This window comes from Pollicipes pollicipes, unplaced genomic scaffold (genome assembly GCF_011947565.3).
Source record: "Pollicipes pollicipes isolate AB1234 unplaced genomic scaffold, Ppol_2.1 Scaffold_7231;HRSCAF=8579_pilon_pilon_pilon, whole genome shotgun sequence".
Taxonomy (NCBI): Eukaryota; Metazoa; Arthropoda; class Thecostraca; order Pollicipedomorpha; family Pollicipedidae; genus Pollicipes; species Pollicipes pollicipes.
The window spans coordinates 25,244,033-25,266,280 of NW_023597034.1; the positions used below are offsets into that span (position 1 = coordinate 25,244,033).

Consider the following 22,248-nt stretch of genomic DNA (forward strand, 5'->3'; position numbering starts at 1 on the left):
ATATTTCTAGATCACACGCCGTTAGATGATTTAAGCTGTGCAATAACGTAAGTTGTGTAACATACTTCTGCCCGCTGCTCGAGCAATGGAGTTCACCGTTGTAATGCCATGTTGCAACTGGGTGAGCAAACACACCTAATGCAGACGGAAAAACGTCCGTCATGATCGAGCGAGATCAACATTAGAATCAGGTTGAACCAACGTTCGGCCCAACGTTGCCCTCACAGCTCCAAGAACACCGACCTGGTGCAGAGCAACCATCACATAAAAAGCTCTCGTCATACTAAGCGTGGTTGGTGCACCCTCTGCGGTTGCTCCGCAGTGTAAATGCATAACTTCCGGGACAGCCGCAGCGCCGCTCCGGGACAGATGGACGGTCCGTCCAGACGCGTCCCGACAGACCGCGGTTGGTGGCGTCGGACGAGAAATCTGCACCAATCTGGGCCACGCTGGCTGCTGAAAAGCGCCTTGACTCGACTTTCGTGGAAGAGTCTGACATCGACAGGAGTACAGCTTGTGTCATGTGGGTCGTTTGGGTCGTTTGGCGAAAGCGGCTGCTGCTTTATTGCACTCGGTTGCATTATGACTTTCTGTGTTGTGGCTTTCGTAATTTCTCGCAGAAAATAATGTTCACATCTCGGAGCTCGTGTATGAGGTCACCAATGCACATCGTTAGAACATAAACGATAATTCTAAACGTACAAACAAGATGCTTTTCGAGCAATTCCATACAATCACAGGCTGATTTGTCACGACGAAAGCTCATTCAAAACCCTCCTACACAGTGCGGGATCAAATTCATTGATGTACGTTTACCTGAGTACGATAAGCTATCATTTCATTTCGTCACAACTCCTTTGCATATCAACGAGATCCATCAGATCCAATTGCGCACGCTACTCCGCTAAATCACAGCCCCTCCCATTGTTATTGGCGCTGGTGGGCGCCTGCTCATTGGTTCTACCACTACTACTACCACTAACCTGGTGGTAGCCAGGCGTCATTTCCCGCCGAGCTACTATCAGGATCGCCAAGGAGGATTGGCTGAGTTTTGGACGCGATCATACAGCACCGTAAAGGGTGCTTTGGATCTAGGCAAATATGCTTTGGATCTAGGCAAATATGTATAGAATAGCATTTGAGGTGCCGTAAAATTGCCTACTGGTGACCGCTTTGCGGTCAATTAAAGATCTCTGGCGATGGGACATCCTGCACAGTATCCGCACCAGCTTGATTTCGAACTGAAGATGCTGTTTTTGGGAAGGGTGGGTGCGGTAGAGTCACGTTTAGTGGGTTGCACCAGTCATTCCACAGCTGCTAATAAGTGACAGCGGGAGATAACCAGCCTGCATTTCACTTTGGTCAAGGTAGCGCTGTTATGGTCCCTTAGTTTTGCGTGAAAAAGTGGGTAAGGAAATGCTGTCTCCACAATCACATATTTTGTGGATTAAGACACGAATATTTGTAGGTTCTTGCTAATATCCCACAACCGCGTCACTGAAAAGTTTGCGCTGCGGCGTACAGTCAGCGGTATGGCTTTCATACTGTCGGGGCTCTTGATCCCTCAATATCGACTTGAGCCCCCTCAGAAGCAAATGAGAGTGCTGGGCCAAAGAAATACAGAAAAAAGCATCCTCATTAATGGTACACTAAATGCCTGGACATATGGGTGTTAGCACCACATCCATCTTGTATCAAATAGTAACCGGCAAGTACTCAATGTTTTGTCGTTGCAACTCCTTCATATGTGAGGGCTGGCTGTGAATGTTTAACAGGATTTTTACATTATAACACCTGGGTTGGGATAAAGAACAACCAACTGCTGTATGCGGCAGCTTTTAAAAGTACAACATGGCTTAGATTAATCCATGTTTTCTTCAACAGTGGCAAGTGTCGCACAATCGTCACTACGGTGATATTCGACTGCTGATTGAATGGAAAACACGACCAGCGACAGCGGTAGTCATCAGTGATTCCGGGTGAAGGGCAGAACTTCGCGACGAAAGCTTAACATGCCGCAGTGCTCGGCACGGTCCATTCTGCCCTCTGACACTATCTGACCGTTAGCGCGACCGCTGCCACCGGCCGCAAGCTATCCCAATCGGCAGGGCATAGCGAGCGCTTAAAGCGACTCGGCCGCTGCCGACGACCGCAAGCTATCCCAATCGGTAAGGCATAGCAAACGCTTAAAGCGACTCGAACGCAGCTGACGACTGGTCCGTGAATCAAAACACGCGCTCTAACGAGCCGAGCTCGGCAGTCTATCTTCCACCTGGTTGCACCACAAAAATTTGTCGAGGAATCCAATCAACATGTTATGTGCGATGTATTCCAGAGTGAGAGAATACTGGAGTAGTTTTGATCGACTAACGCGAATAAATCTGACCATCAGCGCAGCTTCGAAACGTCAGGTTTCCTCAACAGAACCGACATTTTTTGACAGTGGCGTATAATCGTATAATCACCGCCTCCTTGTATACTGAAGGTTGATTATTTTCAATATGAGCGCTCCAGGTTCATGACATCGAAACACCAAGGTTTAAGGCCTTTCTTGCTGATGTCTGATCGGTTCAGCTCCCTTCCCCCAAGTGCTTTTAAAAAGTTACACCGCAGCATACAATACAAAATAAGAGCCTAGCGATGCTGAACCGCGTGCCCCCCTGTCGAGCCTGCTAGCTCAGTGCGCTACTGACGCCAGCTCGCCGCCATTGCAGGTCTCCGGCTCGCTGGACGCGGCTTGCGGGATGGCCAGCAACGGCGGGTACGAGGTGGCGCGTGACGACATAGAGCTGGGGGTCAGCCCCGGCCACAGCCGCAGCCTCTGCGTGCTCGGCACGGGCGACTTCGGCCGGGCTCTCGCACAGCGCGCTGTCGCCTCCGGCTACACGGTCACCATCGGCACCCGCAGCAAGCAAAAGCAGGCGTGAGTCGGGCTCATCAGAAGTGTGGTCGTGGGCGCTTTGAATGGGTAGGGGCAGGCGCGCGAGGGGTAGAATGTTACCGAGTGTGAATCATCGGCGTTTTACTACCAGCAACATCAGAAGGAGGCCGAACAGGTGTGGTGCGGTGAGAACGTTAAAAACCGCGTTGATTACTGGAAAGGATATGCTTGAAGCTGCTTATCTCAGTGCTGAGTTTATAAACGCTACATTGGCCCAGGCAAAATCCGAAATCTTGGTCACTGGCTCCTTGCTTTCAAAACAGTTCAGATGTTTGCCGCTGTTATCCTTGCCATATATGTGCTCAAAAATAGGCTTCGGTTGGTTTGCTGGGTAGCAGCATATTCGGTTGGTTTGCTATGCAATAACTATGAAAAATGGCTGATGGTTTGTGGAAGCAGGACTTTCTAGTACGACGACCCCACATTGGTGCTCTGAGGTATTCATTCGCAAGGAACCTCCGGAACAGTTTGCAGTAAGTGATATTATACCAAGCGTTGGGAAATGGGACGAGCTCTATGGGACACACGTTTTACTCCAGCTAGCTCTAAGACACAGGCTTGCTTGCTATCATCCGGCATGCATACATCGCGGCACTGTATCACTGTGTGCTCCGATGGTAACATTTGCCGTATGCATGTGCCGTAATTATTCATAAAAGTTCCGGTCAGAAATGTATTACCGTAACGTTAATGATCTGCTTGAATTACATAACCTGCCCCAATCTGTCCAGGTCTCGGAGATAACCGGGCGGTGCCCACTCTGAGATTTCTCCATCGCAGCGTCCCGCGGTGTCCGGACCCACATACATCACCGTGGCGTCACAGACCGTTCGACCGCTTCTGAAAAAGGCTTCGCTAATGGCGTGACTGTGCCACCCCGTCGGCTCTGAGAGCGTCGCGCTCCGCTGTTGGCGGGCCCTTTGTTGGAGAGCGCCGGAAGCGGTGGCAGGCGAGAGGGCGTCATGGCTGGCTGGCCGGCGGCTTTCCAGGTGGAGGCAGCGACACCCTCAGCCGGGATGGGTTGCCGTTTCAAAATGACACACAAAAAGAGAGTATGCAGACTATGCAGGGTCCCCTGCACTAGCATGTCTTTCCGAAAACAAAGTCATTTCTAATGCGTTTGCTGGTTGCGCTGCGTGTGCTGTTTTTTTCTGTTCTTTTTTTTACTTGCACTGTTTGTTAGGCCTCTTTCGCTCTTGTGGCTGAGTCTGCCTCTGAACGGCAGACAGGTCTTCAGCGCTCACTCATACATCGCTCAGATGCGATGAAAGCAACCATGCTATGACATAAACGCCCGACATAACAAATAATCAGCCGCTGTGATCAAGACTAAATAGCTTATCGTTCCACAGAGCTGTGCCCTAAATGGGCATACTACAGAATGGGCTCCTAGCTGACCAATTATTTTGACACCAGTGTCATGAAATCGATCTGCCATAGTCTGCCACGATATGCCGACCTATGCATTACCCACATATGGACATGGTTCTTGCATACATGCGGCCGTTTCTGGCTGTCCTATTTGCCTTACATTATCCACGGTTTTTCTATATCGATGTGTATACAGTATGTACTTAAGGGCGTATCCCACGTTTATATGAGGTTTTGAACTGAAGTAGCCACCTTGAAGAACTTCCGGTGCTATTTACAATTCTACTCTTCTTAAGCCCCTCTAGTTCCTTAGCTACACGCCCGCGAAAATGAGGAAAGGTATATCGGGGACATAATAACGCCATTAAAATCGTGTCATTCCATGCGCCATGCGGCGATCAGAGATAAGAAAAAATAATTCACGCACGCTTCAGCACGGCATAGAGCACCTGCTGATACACGGAACACGTTGTGGGTGCTTTAGCATCGCACCATGTGACAATCAGTTTTCTGATGATATGGGTGAACGGATTGCGGTGTCGGGCAAATCTGAGTCGACCTCTCTCACCTAGTGTTTGTGTCAACATCTCTTGCAAACATGCTTTCTACTCGTGACGTGTTAATGGGTATGCCGCAAGGAACATCTATTCGCAAGACCTGTCTAAACGCCGTAATGTGCAAGTTGCTCTTCGACTTCGCCTAATAAAAATGTATGTTTACGATTCTGTCCCCCTATCAATCAAGTGCGCACATTTTATCACTTATCATGCATGGCAGTGAGCACCTCTAGCGTCAACAACGTCCGTGACGTCCGCTGCTGACGTAAATTTCAAGCATCGTCCTGCCATGCATGTCGAAGCTTAAAAGGATTGGTCTCACAAAACAAGCCGTCAAGTTCTATTTTTCTTGGAAGGAACGAAACATCCTGCTTTATAAAGGGGGTTTTCGGCCGACAAATCCAGTACACTATTGCAATAACACTCCAACATTGTCATTTTAAGGTTCGCCTTTGTCTTGATACTATGGACTGAAACGCTGCCAATTGTAAGGAACCACTTTGTCGCGCCTACCTTCTACTGGACCCATGCTTACGCGAAAATGTCACAACATTGCTGCCACTTAAACTTCTCGCGAATAGAAAAATACACAACTTGATGGGGAAAAATTATGTAACGTTATTTGTACCTAATGGAAAGTAGCTTATCGATGTGGGCCGCACGGCTCTGATGGGTAGTCCCACTGATACAGCTATTTTGAAATTGAATGCGTAGGAAGGTGGCATAGTCTTCACGTTGTCTTGGCCTTCTCATTGTGAGAGGAATTTGCTAATAACGCTGGAATAGTTGTACAAAGCTGTGGCCATTAGACAGCACTTTTGGAAGGCGAGCACCAAGTGGTGGTAGACTTCTGTTATGACGAGGTTTGCATCCAAAGACACAGCGCAAGGCTGTTAAGTTTTCGGCGTTTGGGATGCGTTGGGTATCAAAATTTACTCTTAAAATCAAAACTTAGTGCTCGTTTTGAGAAAACGAAATTAATTAATTTTCTGGTGGGCTACATCTCGTCTGCAAAAGAACTTTAGTGGGCACTCCCTGTTTCTCCTTCGGTCCGACGCATTCCCCACGCCACACCGGGCCGGCTAATCGGCGCCGCCTGCGTCGCCGTGGCTGTACCCTTGCTCTGATCACAGTGATTATCGCCGAACCGATGATTATCCGTGCTCGAGCACTTCGGCCTGTCTGCAGACGCCAGCGCGAGTCTCCTGCGTGACTGTGCCACCATCAGACCCGACCACACCGTTCCGAGGGTCCGCTGACACCGACGCGAGCTCCTTCTGAGACGGGGCAGTTATCAGACCCGGTCGGACCGTGCCGAGGCGCGGGATTGGAAGGAAAACCAGTTCACTGGGGCGATCATCTCAACCCGCTGAGGAGTTGGCAGAGGCTGCTCAGCCCCCGGGCTCAGAAGCGAGAGCGCCATCTCTCGAGTGTTGAGAGCACAAGTTACGTACTCCCAGTTATTGTGTAGATTCCCTGCCTGGGCTTATGGTCGGGCTCCATGGCCTCGCAAGCCCGCCGTGCGCGATCGCGATTTAGAGTCCATCTGACCTGCCCTCGCCCTCGCAGTGACATGATGAAGCTGATCGAAGCCACTGGGGCCACCCTGGCGTCCCAGGTGGACGCTATCGCTGCCGCTGACTTGGTGGTGGTGGCCGTGGCGCGCGATTTCTACGACTCTCTCCCGCTGCACGTGCTGAAGAACAAGGTGCTGATCGACGTCAGTAACGGCCCCGTGTCGGGCAAGGCGCTGAGGTAGGCGTTGGAGCCGGGCCAGCACCGTAGCGCTGCTCGTTGGTGACGATGCTGAGTGGTAGGTGGGGACTGGAAAGCCAGAGCGGTCGCACAGAATATGAACACGGCCACGTATGGAATGGGAATTATGGGGAGAACTAGCACAGATTAGTAGAATCCAGCGCTGTGTTTGCCTTGGAAATTATTGTTGTCCCTGCATGCTTTAATGACTCACAGATCTTACGGAAAGCAGCGCTGTCATTGGACAAATCATAACGAGATGCAGCAGCCCTGTGCCAATGGCATATCTCCGTGCATTGCTTCACCCGCTGTCTGGAACGCCCGCGTTTCGCGGCTCTGCAATTTGCCTGGCTCGATTTACTGTTCCGTTATGCTGCAACGAGATCGGACCATGACTGGCTGTGACCTGCGCGGGCTGCTGACCGCAGCCTGCGCTCCAACGCGGAGCATCTGCAGGAGCTGGTGCCGTCGGCCGTCGTCGTCAAAGCCTTCAACGTGGTGTCAGCCTACCTGCTGGAGACAGGAGGAATCCAGGGCAGCAAGGAGGTTGGTATACCACTTCAGTGTGTTCTGCAGCGCTGTTTTCCGATCCGCTTCTTGAAGATTTCGTCCGATTGTTTTTTGAATGGATGGATTTCAGAACTCAAAACTCAAAACTCACACCCAGCAGTGCTTGACGTTTGACCCCTGACCCCTACCATATGATCGTGAAATCCCAGGTCAATGGCGGAGTTTAGTGGCAAAAGCTCAGCATGCCGCAATGCTCGGCATGGTCCGTCCTGTCCTCTGATGTCACCAGGTCTTTAGAACAGCCGGTGCCACCGACCGCGGGTTATGCCTGACAGGGGCAAATAACGGGCGCCTAAAGCGACTCGAACCCATATCGCCAAGGGTGGGTGGATCGGAAGGCTCTAGTCCACTGAGCCTCCGGTACGGACATGTTTAAGAACCATGCAACAACAACAAAAATCATGCGCAACAAAACTTACTACCGATCAACAGCCCCACCATTTATACACCAACAACAGCAAAACAGTACAACAGCCACACAGCAGGCGGCACCAGTTATCATCCGTGCCCAGTAATGGTGCCGGTTATTGCCACCATGGTGACGGCCACCACTGTCACCAGTCTCCGACATCACTCACTAATCATCGGCGACTTTAAGCACCCCGGCGGGCCCGTTATCACTTGTCACCAGCCGTCGTTTCCACTTGGCACCACCGTCCCAGATCCCGGTCGCGACCGACTCGGAGCGGGCGCGGCACCAGGTGGTGCAGCTGGTGCGCGACATGGGCTTCACGCCCGTCGACATGGGGCCGTTGCGGATGTCACGGGACATCGAGAAGATGCCACTGGAGTTCTTCCGCGACTGGAGGGGTGCCTTCGCTGTGGTGGGCGTCCTGTTCCTCATCGGCTACATCGCCAACTTCATCAAGTACGTGCGGTGCATGTAGAAGGATTCGCTGCACAGCGACAATACTGACACAGATTATTCCAGCCGCGCCGAAGTCATTCGAAAACTACTTGTTAATTGCTTGATCTGCAATGTGCTCATGTTGTGGCTGATCGAAGCATATGGTGTAGTAAATCGACAGATCCGAAAGGACTGATCCCCGACAACGTCCGCTCGTCACCTTTGCGTCTGTGACAGGGTCACGATAGCTGCAAATGCCACTCCACCTCCGCAGGTTTCAGCTGTGCAAAAACATCACCGTCAACGAGACCTGGGACTGGTCCGTGTTCAAGAAGATCCTCATGACGAACTTCAACCGGAACCTCGGCGTGATAGCGCTGGAGACACTGGGAGCTGTGTATCTGCCAGGTGCGACCAAGTTTTCCTACCGCCGCCCTCTCGGCGCTCCCGCCCTTTCAGAACTGGGCTTAACCTCCCGGCACGGGGCACTGTCACTGCATGCGTTTTCCCCGTGCTCTGCGCTTTGTTTGGAAACCATTTTACCTTCCGGTCAGCCCCATTTCAAGTTAAGGTTCTTTCGTGTCACCCCCGATGCTGAGGATTTCTCGGGGATGTATAGGGGCTTCTCGGCGGAACATTGTCGCGATCGGATTTCTAGTGTCCATGGTGATGCATGTTCATGTGTTTGTGTTTGCCATGACTGCCGGGCAAGCACATTGCTACCCTTTTCTGTTGCTTTTTGTGATTTCGTTCCATCCCTTTAGCTGTTCATGCTCTTAAAAAGCCCTCAGTTTGCTTCCATCAGTTTGTTATTCCAGTACTAGAAAGGAAAGGGCCACTGTTTAGTTTCACATTCCCTTCAGCATCACGGGTAGCGTCATGTGGCACGTCCAGGGTGCAGAGTACAGTTGCTCGCGATATCTAATCGCACACCTGAAACATGATTGTGTGTGTTTCATTGCGTGCGTGTATTTAGTGCGTAAATATTGCGGCTAGAGGTTGCTGCAATACCACACTCTTAATGAGATACTGACCGGTTTTCTTCGGACCGCGCGTCAGGTATCATCGCCGGCTTTCTTCAGCTGTATCGAGGAACAAAGTACAGCCGGTTTCCAGCCTGGCTGGATCGCTGGCTGCGCATGCGCAAACAGCTAGGCCTACTAATGTTGGCAATGGCAGGAACTCATGTAAGCAATCCCGCCTTGTCGTGCTTGTCGACTGTCCGGTTGGGGTGGCCGTGTATGTAGCTCGCGTTCACGGCCGAAACTTATCTGGCCGTGAATACGATATACGGTGAATACGTAACACGGAACTAACGAAAGCTGTCTAACCACTCACGTGGCAGTTTGTTCTTGAGTACCTGTGCGTACCGTGGCCATGCCTTCTTTTTTCCACAGACCTAAAACGGCTTGCATGCTCCGATGATAACTGCGTAGACAAGTTTTTGTCAGCGTGTGTACCTAGCCCCTCTGTGAGGTGCGCGTCTCCCATCTCATGCATGGTCTTCGGTACATGCGCAACGATCGTGCCACAATTTGTGCCTGCCCCTTTGTAGGGGCAAACAAAAGGTAACCACGCTTATGCGGTAAACATATTTGGAATTCATCGGTTCCGTTTGCAGGGCTGCATTTCCCTGGGCATTTACCACCCGCATCACCAATACGACTGGCTGTTTGAAGCACCAAAAACCATCCGTGCCGAGGTCGAAGTCAACAAGACCTTCTTCGAAACCCAGACTGTCAACATCTGGTTTCACCACCCGACTTGGAGGGGCGAGCTCTTCCTCACTCTTGGTCAGTTTGGGTATGGTATCCCGTTTGCGTTCATGTATGCGTGTGACATTACAAAAGCCATCATCCGCCATGACGGATTGTTCGTAGGGACGCCGACATCCATGGACGCAGTGCCCCAATGTTTCACGCCCGGCGTCACCCTGGATCCGCCTCTGCCCAGTAGGACGCAGGAATGGCTTGAGGCGTTTGGGACCGGCCGCCGGTGCTATTCTTGCGTCACCCTGGACAGAGGCGGATCCAGGCCGACGTCGGGCGTAGCACGCGGGTACCCCCACATTTACGCGGTGCCGGTGATTGAGGAGATGGCTGGCGTTGAAATGTTTCACGTCGTCATACCACAGGAACTCCACAGGATTCTGCACATTCAGTTCACTAATTTTCGAGGATGTGTCAGGCTGTCTGTCTGTCTGCGCACATCTTTGCAGCCAGCCGCACACAGTGCACACGGTTGCGCGGTTTTCGGCGAATTTTGCACACCCGACGACGGTTTCATTCCTCGTGACGACCCTGAATCATTAATTGTTCCCTTCCGATGCCGACAAGATCACGAGCTGTGCGTAAAGCGGCTGCAGTTTCTCCGGGTTTGAAAGGATACAGCTTAACATGAATTGGAGGGGGGGGGGGGGGGGGAGGGGGAGACGAGCAGACCACGAACCAGACGATGAGCACAGTTCGTTCCATTTCGGATGGCTCATGAAATTTCGACAAAACTGTAAATTTAAGATGATACTTTACACACTACTGAGGGTTTTTAGGAAAAAGAGCGAGCCAAGAAACAAACTATATCTCGGCTTTAGAACATTTAGAAATTATAATCCATGAATGTGTATTTTCCGAACATCATTCGTATGAGCACATACGCAGAGTATATACCACAAGATATCACACTCATAAACTCGATGGTGAAAAGATGGCATACCTGTGCAGTTATAAGGGTGCTGTTACATAGAATGCACCTGAATTAGCTCTCATTTGATTATGGCTTGGGTCCAAAAGCTCGTTTGCTCCTCGAGTCCCTTCATTTTTATAGCAAAAATACAACTATCCGTAAGCTAGTGATTTCAAAACCACATTGCAGCTGAACATGTTTCGAAATCGCGAGCGGAAACGTATTCAGAACGCTGCAGCATGAGAACATGGCGGCCCGGCGGCCGAGGGGTGGCGCCATCCGACCGACAGCGCGACCCCGGACGCGGCTGGTGACGTCTCAGCGACGGGACGGCATGTCCGGTCTGTCCGCACCACCGCCGCTGACACTCCCGTCACTGCGCAGCTGGCCTCAGACGCCGCCGCCGGAGCCGGCCGCCACCGCAGCCCGCGGCTTTAATAAACCAGACAAGCCGTTCTGTTATTTTCATGCATGGTCCCCTGGGTCAAACGGGATGCGAATGAAAGCAGATGAAAGCTTATTGGAACGTTATTCAAGGCCGTGAGTACGTGTTGCAGCACAAAGCCCAAGAATGAGCAGTGTTGCACGGACAATGCAACTTGTGCAACAGCTTGTGTGACCTAAATCCCATATCAGAGGTTTGCATTGTGCAGCTTTGTGCATGCTTACGTATTTACCGCATACAGATGCTTTCAAAGCTTACTACAAGGGGCAGAGGGTATCGTCTGTCTTTAATTTGATGGCTCATCTGTCCTGTAGTGGTTCGGTCTAATCGACGCTTTTTATCCGTTTGTTATCCTTGGCGCGGTCTCTCTGGGGTATTACCTGACCTGCCTTGCTCCAGGTTGTGGTTATATGAGATACTCTTTCCTCCTGTGACACGACCTGACTTGCCCCAGGACGGTAGCGCTCCATCTGGTGGTCGTCCTGGACATTACCTCCCTCTGCCATGACCTGGCCATACCTACCTGTGGTGCGCCGGTGCTCTGTCTGTTGGCTGTCCCGGACATTACCTCTCTGTTACATGACCTGGCCTGTGGCAGGGGCGATGCTGCCGTGCTGTTGGCTGTCCTGGACGTTACCTCTCCGATGCATGACCTGGCCTGTGGCCGGGGTAGTGCTGCCCTGCTGTTAGCTGTCCTGGACATCCCCATTCTGTGACCTGCTCTGCCCTGCCCCTCGTACACTGGTGCTGTTCGCTGCTCGTCCTGGGTGTCCCCCTCACTGTGACCCGCCCTGGCCCGTCCCAGGTGCGGTCGCACTCTGTCTACTGGCCGTACTGGGTGTCCCCCTCACTGTGACCTGCCCTGGCCCGTCCCAGGTGCGGTCGCACTCTGTCTACTGGCCGTACTGGGTGTCCCCCTCACTGTGACCTGCCCTGGCCCGTCCCAGGTGCGGTCACACTCTGTCTACTGGCCGTACTGGGTGTCCCCCTCACTGTGACCTGCCCTGGCCCGTCCCAGGTGCGGTCGCACTCTGTCTGCTCGCCATTCTGGGCATTGCATCGCTGCCGTCGGTGACCGCGCGCCTCACGTGGCGCGAGTTTGCGTTCGTCCAGTCGAAGCTAGGCTGGACGGCTCTGATGGCCGCCTCCCTGCACGACGCCGTGCTGGGCTGGGAATTCATGGTCACCAGCTACAAGTGCTACATGCCCACCGGCCTACAGGTCAGCCCACATCGGAGGGCTGGGTTCCGGGACATCTGGCAGCCGACCTGGGGTGGGGGAGGGGGGAAATAGACATCCGGGTTGAGAGGGTTTGCCCGGGTGGAAAGGCCCGTTTGGAAGTTACGTAGCGCGTCTGAAAATGCAGAGATCGCGTGGGAGTGTGATATCTGGGAGTGGCAACGTCCATTGTGGAGGGGGTGGTTGGTCATGTCTGAGGGTGGCAGAAAGCGCCGTCGGTGGCGGTGTGTAACTGCAAAGGGCCCCGCAACTGCTCGCCCACAGGTCAAGGTAAAATGCATTCTCATGTACTGGCGACGTTTACGTTGCCTTATATCACTATCAGTTTGCGGAATGGAACATAGATGTCGCTCCCGCCTGAGTCGGTTGCACGCTCGGCTTCGGAACGGTGCGATAGTGACTCCTGTGGCTTGCTGCCCTTTGGGTGGCGGAGATGCCATAGAACTACGACGGGCGTCTATGACAGCTCTTCGCGATCTCCATTAAAAGCCAGTCTGCAGAGCCGTGGGGCGTATTAGTGATGCGTGCTATCGCTGTTTTCAGTACGCCCTGTACCTGCCGATCATTTGCGTGATCGGGAAGCTGATTCAGCTGATCCCGGCTGTGAACCGTCGACTGGTGGAGATCCGCTCCGGCTGGGTCAGAAAGGCTTCATCAGAGGCCTAGCGCCGTCTACCGACCGGCTGCAAATCTGTCCACTCAGCTGTCCACGAACCGTCCACAAAGCCGAGGTCGACCGCTTGTTCATCGGTCCACAAGCCTTCCACGCAGTCATCCACCGGTCCCGTTAAGGGCTTAGTGTCACCTGCTGTCCATCGACCATCTACAAAATACCCATCATCCAGCGAGCCGTTCATCCAGACGTTCACAAGTCTGTCACAGAGACCGAGTCAACACGACTGCCACCATACCATCAACTCCCGCGCATCAACTCCGCCAAGGTTGCTCCTTCCACACACAAGTAAAATCATTTCAAACTGGACGTCGTGTCCTTGCAAATTACAAACAGGCTTTCGGCGTGCCCGACAATCACGCGTGAGACAGACGCGGACAGCATGGACTCCACATGTTCATATTGTCGTAATGAAGGCAAAACTGTTTGTGTGACACTTTGACACGGCAAGTGTTTTGTGGGATAGGAGAACAAAACAAGCAAACAAAACTGATTCAGCTGAATGCACGGAGCTGAGTTGGTGAAGTGGAAAGCTTGTGGTTTTGGGTCAAACAAATATATTCGGTGTATTTCTATTTTTTTATTTCTCGTATCATTTTTCGATGATTTTCGTATTTCTCGATGATTTTGCCCAAACTCAGTGATATGAAGTGAAGATTTGAGCCAGTGGTGGCAATAACATTTGCATCTATTTCATTTCTTTTACATTTATTTCATTTGCATCTATTTCGTTTGACACACTGCGTTGCTGAGTGAGTGGAAAGTTCCGCCGGTACCTCCGAGGATTAAGCCAATCCCTTTGATGATTGGTAAAGCGGAAAGCTTGTGTTTTTGGCTCAAGCACATACATTCGGTGAGAACTTGCATCTCTCGATGATTTTGCCCAAACTCGGTGATCCAATTTGAAGAGTTGAACCAGTGGTGGTAATTACATTTGCATCGATTTCATTTCGTCTGACACGCTGCGTTGCTGGGTAAGTGGGCAGTTCCGCCGGCGCCTCCGAGGATTGAGCCAATCCCTTTGGACGATTCAAGGAAGTCTGAATCATTTGTAGTTTGCGGTGTTCGGCATCACATGCTGTGTGCCGCAAGGTGCATAGTGTACCATGCTGGAAGGGGTGAAAGGAATGCGAGTGTCTGAAGAGCTGATGATGACCCGAAACTAACTGACGGAGTGATTCATCAATTCAAATACGACTGTGAGCTATGCATGATGTATTTCCTATAATAATCACGAATACACAGTACTAGGCTTTCAGCACGTCTCTTGATGCCTGTCCCCGTCGTAGGTCTGGCTGTAGGCCTGGTTGTTCCAGACGGATGGCGTCATGCATCACCATGACGCCCACACAGCAGTCATTGAGCCACATCGCTCGACATCTCGACTCTTACATTAAAAGAGCTGAAATAACTCGCCGCGGGTGGTAATGTGCTGCATTATTCGCGCAATTCGCGTGCAATTGTGGAGCCATTAGCAGCCCCTAGAGCGAGAGGTCCGAAGCCAGCAAGCAAGACACACACAGGACACGGCGGTTCAGGTCTGAACAGGCGGAGCCACAGATGTTCTCCATGCAGCATAAAGGCAATGAATCTGGAAAGTTCCACCCCACAAGAAGCCATTACGATCGCATTGCAAAATTCCGCTGGGCTGATTCGAACTGGCTACGTTAGCGATCGCTTGGCGCGCCCTCGTGGTGCTGATGGTGCTAGATCTTCAGCGTTATCGGTCTTTAATAGCTTCGTACCATCAGGAAATGCTGAAAGAAGACAGCGCTGTATAGAAGTCATGCTGACCGGTAAAACCATAACATGACTGGTCGCGAAGGAGATCAATATCCCTGCATAACAGTCTTGGTGCGCTCATTCGCTGTTGTCGACATACATCCGCACCGAAAAACGGTGACCGGTGCGACAACAAACTCATTCCAGGCTTGTGATGGTACCGTGGACAGTAACTCAGCGCCAATCTCTCAATCTGATCATTATGCTATGCCCACTGGATCGTGTCAAGCTTTAGTTCCCCCGCGTTCTGTTTTGCATCGCCCCAATGTCTTCTCTTCCCAGATAACGATGCACGTTTATATCTCTGCTTTTCCCCATCCATCAATCATCGCTGACATTGCGCAGCCCCGCTCCGCTGCCACCGCCCTCCTTACGGACCCGGATGCCCTCTATGCGACACGTTCGAAATTCGTGCGGCACATTCGAGATCTGTGCGCACGAGATCTGTGCGGTACGTTCGAGATCGTTTCATTGGCTGCGAGGTTCCGCAGTCACCACAGATTCGTTCGCTCCTCATGCAGACGTACTCCGTCGGTGGTGGCGCTGCGGCCATCGTTGCCGCAGAGGATGAGCGAGCCAGAGGCCAGCACGCCTGCCGGCCTGGCCTCCTTCGCGGTAGGCCTGCAGGCGCGTCATATTCCGTCGCTTTTTGAAGCCAGTTAGCCCGTTCACCATGCGCGCTTCTTCTTTTTGCTCTTGCCTCTCTTCTTCTTCCCGCCTGTCCACTTGAAGCCTCGAAAGCTTAGGAAGTCACCGGCATTGTGACTAATGTAGTACGCGTTCTCCATGGCCACTGCACTGAAGACGTCTGGTTTTGCTGAAACGCAGGGTCGTATCGCGTGTTAACACGCGTCCAGGAGACTGGTCGAATACGACGCCGCCTGGGTGCGGGTGGAGAGCAATTCAGCCCTTTGGGATCTCACAAACTAATGGATCTAGAGAAATTTAATTCACAGGATATTTGCACCTTTAAGTGCAAAAGACAGCCCTAGACAACAAGCTTAAAATATTTGCTTGATTGCAGCGTGGAATGTTTGTGAGACGTCAGATGGGCTACCGAACTGGCCGTGAAAAATTGTCATCCGAGCGAACGGGATGACTTTTGCGGTACCTCAACTCTTCCAGAGGTGCCGTGGTAATGGGTGCAGCGTCCCCAGAACTCAAACATCATTGTGTGTGCGTGTTTTGGCCCCGTCTAGTCGTGTTCTTGTATATCAATCCGTCATTTTGTATTTTTTACTGGCATTTAGTGCTCGGTTGTGGCGTTATTATTAAGTTCTTCGATTCCAGTGACGCTGGCCAACTGCCTTTATTGCATAGCACAAACCGTGACTCGTGTTTGAAACTCGTACTGGCTGAATTGCATTAGCCGAGAGCCAGTTGAAGTATGTTGGTTCCATAAATCGTGCTCACATAAGTCAAGTATAAATATTTTGACGTCCTTTTTGTTTTGGCCTTGAATTCCGCATGACCAATAGGGTGGAAGTATTTCAGTGATGCGTCTATGGCGTCATGCATGCCTGCGTAAACTTGAAATAGTCAGAACGAAATGGTCTGCCCAACTTCGCGGGCGCCAGCTCAGAAGCCAGACGGTTTTAAGTTTTAAGAAAGGGAGCGCTGTGAACTGCACCGAATGATCTTCAAAATGTCTATCTCAGTTCAAAACAACATGCAAATAAACACTCCACATAAGCTCAACGGGTCACGTTCACCATTGGTCAATCCTGCCTTGTCGAATGCAGTTCAGACGAGCTTTTCAATGCAGCTTTATCGGTGGCCCGTGCCTGCTTAGTGCGTTAGATCTCAAGGTGTCTCCAAGGCCCCATTAAAGGGCGGCGAAGTGGCCAAAAACGCCCATAGGCACAGGCTAAGCAATGGGCAGGCCTCGATTTTAAATTTGAATATTTGAAATCCAACGAGCCACCGATTGCATCGATATCTTCCTTTCATGAAAGCAGTGACTCAAATGTTTTTGATCCAGGATTGGTTTGAGAGAAAGAGGTGTTTTTAGACGCGCCGAGTGTAGCTGAATTCAGTTCATCAAGCTGGTCCTATTTCGGTGCATTCTTGCACCGAATAAAAACTCAGTCTTTTATTTTCTTTATATAGAAGCATGCCTGGGATGCAGCAAGGATTGGGGTGCCGTAGGTGTAGCGGTTAACACGTCTGCGTTGACCACTGCGCGTCTGGGCAACCAGAGGTACGGGGTTGGAACCCCCGCAGTACCCGCCCTTCCTGCCATGGTAAGAGGCAGGCGGCACCATATAGCCTCAGCCGCTGAGTGCGTCTAAAGCCCAAATGATCATACACACCCACCCACACACACTCACCACACACACACCCACACCCACACACCCACACCCACACACCCACACCCACCCACACCCACACACCCACACCCACACACCCACCCACACACCCACACACACGCACCTAGGATTTTCATAAGGAGCGAGGGAGTTTAGAGAAACCTTGTCACGCTGCTTTTCAACGCTGTCAGTAGCCATCGAGGGGGCTACAAGAAGGAAGTGCACGCGTAAGCGGAAAGCCTTTGGCTGCGGCTGTGCATCTTACAGACAAGTGCCATTTTGACCCAAATGGAAAAACACAGATCGTGTGGGTGACATCATGCTTGTGGGCCCGGGTCTGTAACGTATTTGGGGTCAAATGGAAATTGATATTTCCATCAAGCATTTCAGACCGTCATTGATGGTTTCAAGCACAAACTTGCTTTATATTTGCCTAAATGTTTATGAATCACTCAGTTCGTCCATCCATGTTGTATTCATTTCGTGTTTTTCCACTTACAACTGGCGCCACGATTGGTAAATATGACTTAAATATTCCGATGCGAGCCACACTTTGCGTGTGGCTTGTATGACACCAACATGTATGACACTAGCATGTATGACACCAACATGCATGGTACTAACATGTATGGCGCTAACATTTCCTCCAAAGCGGAGAGTCATCACTCTTTGGTAAACATAGATACTTGCTTTCATAAACGTGTACTTACCTCGACGCTTCTTTTTCCTTTTCTTCCTCTTTCCTTTCTTTCGTTTTTTCGCTTTCTTTTTACTAGCCGAGCCTTTCCCTGCTCTGCCAGCTGCCACTGGTCCTGTTGGAGAAGAAGCCTGCTTTGCCCTGCCAGGTTTCTTGTTCTGTTTTGGTCGCAAAGCCTTGCCTTTGGATTGCACCACAGAATTCTGCAGAGGAGTGGCACCTCAGCAGATTTAGAGCCACATCTCACATAAAGCCGTATCACAAACCATCCACGGACCAAAAAACGTAGAAAAAACGGTGAAGCGGGGCCGATATTATTGCAAGTCTTATGAAAAATGGTCATTAAACCGATGCATGAATGAGCTTTTCGTATGTCTGGGCACCAATTTCAACCTCAACACGCGCTCGGTTGGAGGGGGGGGGGGGTCACAATGACCACCCCGAAACTTGTCCCAGAATGGTTTCCGAACAGCGCGACGTAGCCGCGCCAAATTTTGTGCAATTTGCTATTCAAGCAAATTGTTTGACATGAAACAAATCAGATGTGTCTCGTAAGGTCGCTGACCTATGGCAGGCCAAAGTCAGGCCATGGTTTCAGCGGAGGCAATTTCTAGGGGAACCCATTAATCTGATACAACAACGGAGTGTTTGACGAAGACACGCATCTCTGAGATACTTTCCACAAATATGAGTGAGCAAATTACGTTGACCTAAGGTCAGGTATGGAGGTCAGACCAAGGTCAAAACCAAACTGATTTATTTCTATAAGGCTTGTTGTATGGGATTATTTCTAGTGCTCATTTCGAATTTATTGACAGCAGAAACCGCATTATAGATCATCCAGTGACTTCTTAGAGGTCAGAAGAGATCATTGGCCTAAGATGACCCGAGTCGACATTTTGCTTTAGGAACATACTTCCTAGCGTAATATTTGTCGCTTCTTCAAATGCAAGACTCGAAGCAGTCTCGTATGATTCTGGTCACCATGACCTTCAAAAAGTTAAACAAGGCCACTGACCTCAACTGGGCTTGTGACATTTTACTTAATAACAGTTGCCTAGGTTCTGGGGGCGTTTTGGAGACCAACCCGGAATTTGACATTGTTTGACCTTATTTGACTTGAAGATTATGACCCCGGAGGCTCAGACTTTGACCTAAGTGAGTTCACGTACAGGTTAAGACATCCTGTAAATTTGGGTGTCTCTAGCTTTCTTAGTTCCCGAGATCTCAGGGAAGGGGATCAAATAGACCCTCACTCGAGCGAAGGGTGTCTAGCCGGCCACCTGGGCGCGTATTAAAACACGCGTTTGGGTGGGGAGTTTGACCCTCCTGGAGGTTTCTTCCCGGAATGAGCTCCGAACGGCGTGGCATAGCCGTGCCAGATTTTGCAAGGTTATATACATTTAAATTTCGGGCCGTTTGGTACAAACAATTTAGATGCATCTTGTGAGGTCACTTACGCACGGTAGACCCGCGTCATACTATGGATTCAGCGAAGACCATTTCTACGCGAAACGTTCCACGTGATGCAATAACGGAAAGGTTATAAGAAGCCCACAGCTTTGCAATAGCTTCTAGGCACACAATAATTGGAGTGAACAGCTTCAACTGACCAAAGGTCAGGCATGACGGTCGGACCTAGTTCAACCAATCTGTTTTATTACTCTAGTGATTGCTGTGGTTGGAAGTTTTTGGTGCTCATTTCGAACTTACTGATCACAAGAATCGTATTACACATCGTCCATAGAGTTCTTAAAGGTCAGGATAGGTCACTGACCTAGCATGGCCGGGAAAACATTGTTTTAGGGACACAATGCCTACTGTAATTTTTGACACTTATCTAAATGCAAAATGCAAAGTGTCTTGTATGATTTTGGCTACCATTAATACCAAGAGGTCAAAAAAGGTGACCGACCTTCAATGAGCACCAGTGATCTTTTGCTTAAAATAGGTATCTAGGCTCTGGGGCACTTTGAGCACCAATCTCAACTATAGCCTTATTTGACCCTATTTGACCTGACAGTCATGACCTACGGGCCCCCAAATTTTTGACAACAGTGAGTTTACGTAAAGTTCACGACAAGTCAGCACACTTTGAATCTGGTGTAATCCAGCTCTCCTAGTGTCTGAGATCTCAGCGGGACAGATTATCTCTCACCCGAGCGAAGGGTATTTAACCGGCCACCCGGGCGCAAGTTAATTTACAACTCTTGGTTAAGCCTTGTTACGTGAGATCTGCTCAAATGTCCATTGTTCGTTGCAGAAAAGGGATATATTTTTATTTGCTTTTGTAAAAGTGGATTGCAGCATGCCGGCGGAAACCAATTTGCTCACCTTTTTTCGAGATCCCTTCGAAGTCTTTGGAGCCATCTTTTCCCTGTTATGATTTGACGTTGATGCACGAGTTCAGTCGCAAACGTGTGCACCTTATTCGGCAACCCTTTGGTAGCAATTAACGCAAGACGCAGTTCACATAACACGCTCCATTTCCAAAACATTGGGTATTACCACTAGACATCACCTTCTGCTCACTAAGGCACGCATCTCCAATTAAATTGCAAAATCCACGAGAAGTTATCTAAACTAAGCCTCAGACATTCTGCTACAGAGCTAGTGCAGGTTCAAGGCAAAGCTGCGGAAGCTGCGGGCTTTGCTTGTTTCATGAAACTGATGACACGAATATAACCAGGGCAACTTATTCTATATATGTAGAATAGAAGTATGGAGGATACCTGTGAGGAAAACCATGCGCTTTACAGTCAAGCTTAGCTCGTGACTCAGAACTTGAATACACCATCGCTGCGGTTGTCCGTTCAGCATCTGTTATAAATTCAGGGAACAGTCTTACACATGCTACAAGACATCACGCGGTCACTATCTGAGATGCAATGTGGGTCCCTTTGGCAATACTCATACTAATGTGTGATTGGAAGAGCGACATGGTGGATAATTTATACGTGCCGGACACTGATCGACTCCCAGACCGTACCACGGATGTGTCATGGGGCGCTCAGGCTGTAGGCCGAAGGGCACACATTGTCACATGCATGTGAGAACGTCGTGAGCTAAGTTTCAGTTTCAGTGGTCGGACGACAGCGCTGCTTTCTGTCTGTCTGGTCGGTCCGTTCTTGGAACAATGCAGCCGGATCATCCTCGTGCGAGAAACTCAACATTGGCGTTGAGCAGGGTCGGCTCTGGAAAAAAATTTAACTCTGCTTTGGTCACAGTACATATACATGCTGGCCTCGCAGTGCTATGATCGGCCTCCCACAGATAAACACCCGGCGCTCGAAGATGAAATCACCGACGAACCATCCGTGGCTTGGAGCTGAGCGATTATTGCCTCTGCAAGCTTGTAGGGATCCGTGGTGATGCTTTTAAAATGACATCGACAGGTTTCTTCACTTTACAAACAAGCAGGCCTGAAGAAAAGCCTGACGTTGCGCTGAGCATCAACATCCACCAATAGCATGATTTTAATCTGACTCCATGGGCAAAATTTCTGTCCTGCGGTCCCTGGGCTAGCTGCATTTTTGAACCATCCTAGCTGGGCATGTTTCCGTGCTCTGTGGAAAGGAGAGCGAACAGCCGGCGGCAGGTTCGGCCTGGTCGGCCTGAGCGGTCAAGGAAAAGGTCCATCCACACAGAACAACGAAAGATAAGATGACGGACTTCTGGCACACGCAAGGCATCTTTATTTCTGCCTCCATTCGGAACATGAAGACCATCAGCTGCACGCACGACCTCTCGGCACCAGCGATCCGCGGAGTAAACGCGGCTCTTGTCTCGCTCAGTGGCACAGCTGATCTTACGAGACAACTATGATGAGAGACGCAGTGCAGATTTGTGAGCAACAGGCTTAACGGCGAGCTTAGTGGTGCAAGCTGAGTTCACAATGAATACCGCTCTGGAGAAGACAGCTGACTGTCGAAAGGTGCGGAGACTGATTCCGAGGTGAAGACGGAGGGGAAGAGTTAAGAGTTCAGCGGAGCTAACGTCGTGCTTAGGCGATTTTTGGCACCCCTGATCTGGCTGGCCGGTTTGCGTGCGGTGTGGACGTGGTGAATACGTTCTAACAGCCGTGAAAGCGACACTTTGAGGGGTATTTTGATGTAACGCAGTGGATATGACCACCCTCTCCCCCCCCCCCCTCTCTCTCTCTCTCTCTCTCTCTCTCTCTCTCTCTCTCTCTCTCTCTCTCTCTCTCTCACTCTCTGGGCATGTCCTGCCAGACCAAAATAATAGCCATAAATTTGCTCATGACCAATTTCAATTCAATGATAGTTTTCCGATTCAAATCCGAGAGAAGGATACAGCCCGTTTCTAGCGATGTCGGATGAACTTCAATGTGTTACGCTGTGGATGGACTGCTGTCAGGAC

At 50.6% G+C, this 22,248-nt stretch overlaps 2 protein-coding genes across 2 annotated transcripts in view; one reads left to right on the plus strand and one right to left on the minus strand.

The window, feature by feature from the left end:
• Nucleotides 1-13,655, plus strand: part of LOC119110325 (metalloreductase STEAP3) — a 22,867-nt gene extending 9,212 nt beyond the window's left edge. Inside the window, exons 2-10 of the mRNA XM_037234099.1 lie at nt 2,715-2,923; nt 6,439-6,624; nt 7,053-7,170; nt 7,857-8,062; nt 8,316-8,449; nt 9,101-9,228; nt 9,663-9,834; nt 12,187-12,389; nt 12,951-13,655. Coding sequence (XP_037089994.1) covers nt 2,745-2,923; nt 6,439-6,624; nt 7,053-7,170; nt 7,857-8,062; nt 8,316-8,449; nt 9,101-9,228; nt 9,663-9,834; nt 12,187-12,389; nt 12,951-13,073 — 1,449 coding nt within the window. The 5' untranslated portion in view covers nt 2,715-2,744 and the 3' untranslated portion in view covers nt 13,074-13,655. The remainder of the gene's footprint in view (nt 1-2,714; nt 2,924-6,438; nt 6,625-7,052; nt 7,171-7,856; nt 8,063-8,315; nt 8,450-9,100; nt 9,229-9,662; nt 9,835-12,186; nt 12,390-12,950) is intronic.
• A 1,698-nt stretch (nt 13,656-15,353) lies between these two features.
• On the minus strand, nt 15,354-20,297 carry LOC119110688 (uncharacterized). Its single transcript, XM_037234590.1, has 3 exons — nt 20,203-20,297; nt 17,882-18,071; nt 15,354-15,679 (listed from the first exon to the last, which is right to left on the minus strand). The coding sequence occupies exons 1-3, from the start codon at nt 20,236-20,238 to the stop codon at nt 15,531-15,533; spliced, it is 375 nt and encodes a 124-aa protein (XP_037090485.1). The 5' UTR covers nt 20,239-20,297; the 3' UTR covers nt 15,354-15,530.
• Between the last annotated feature and the right edge of the window lie 1,951 nt (nt 20,298-22,248).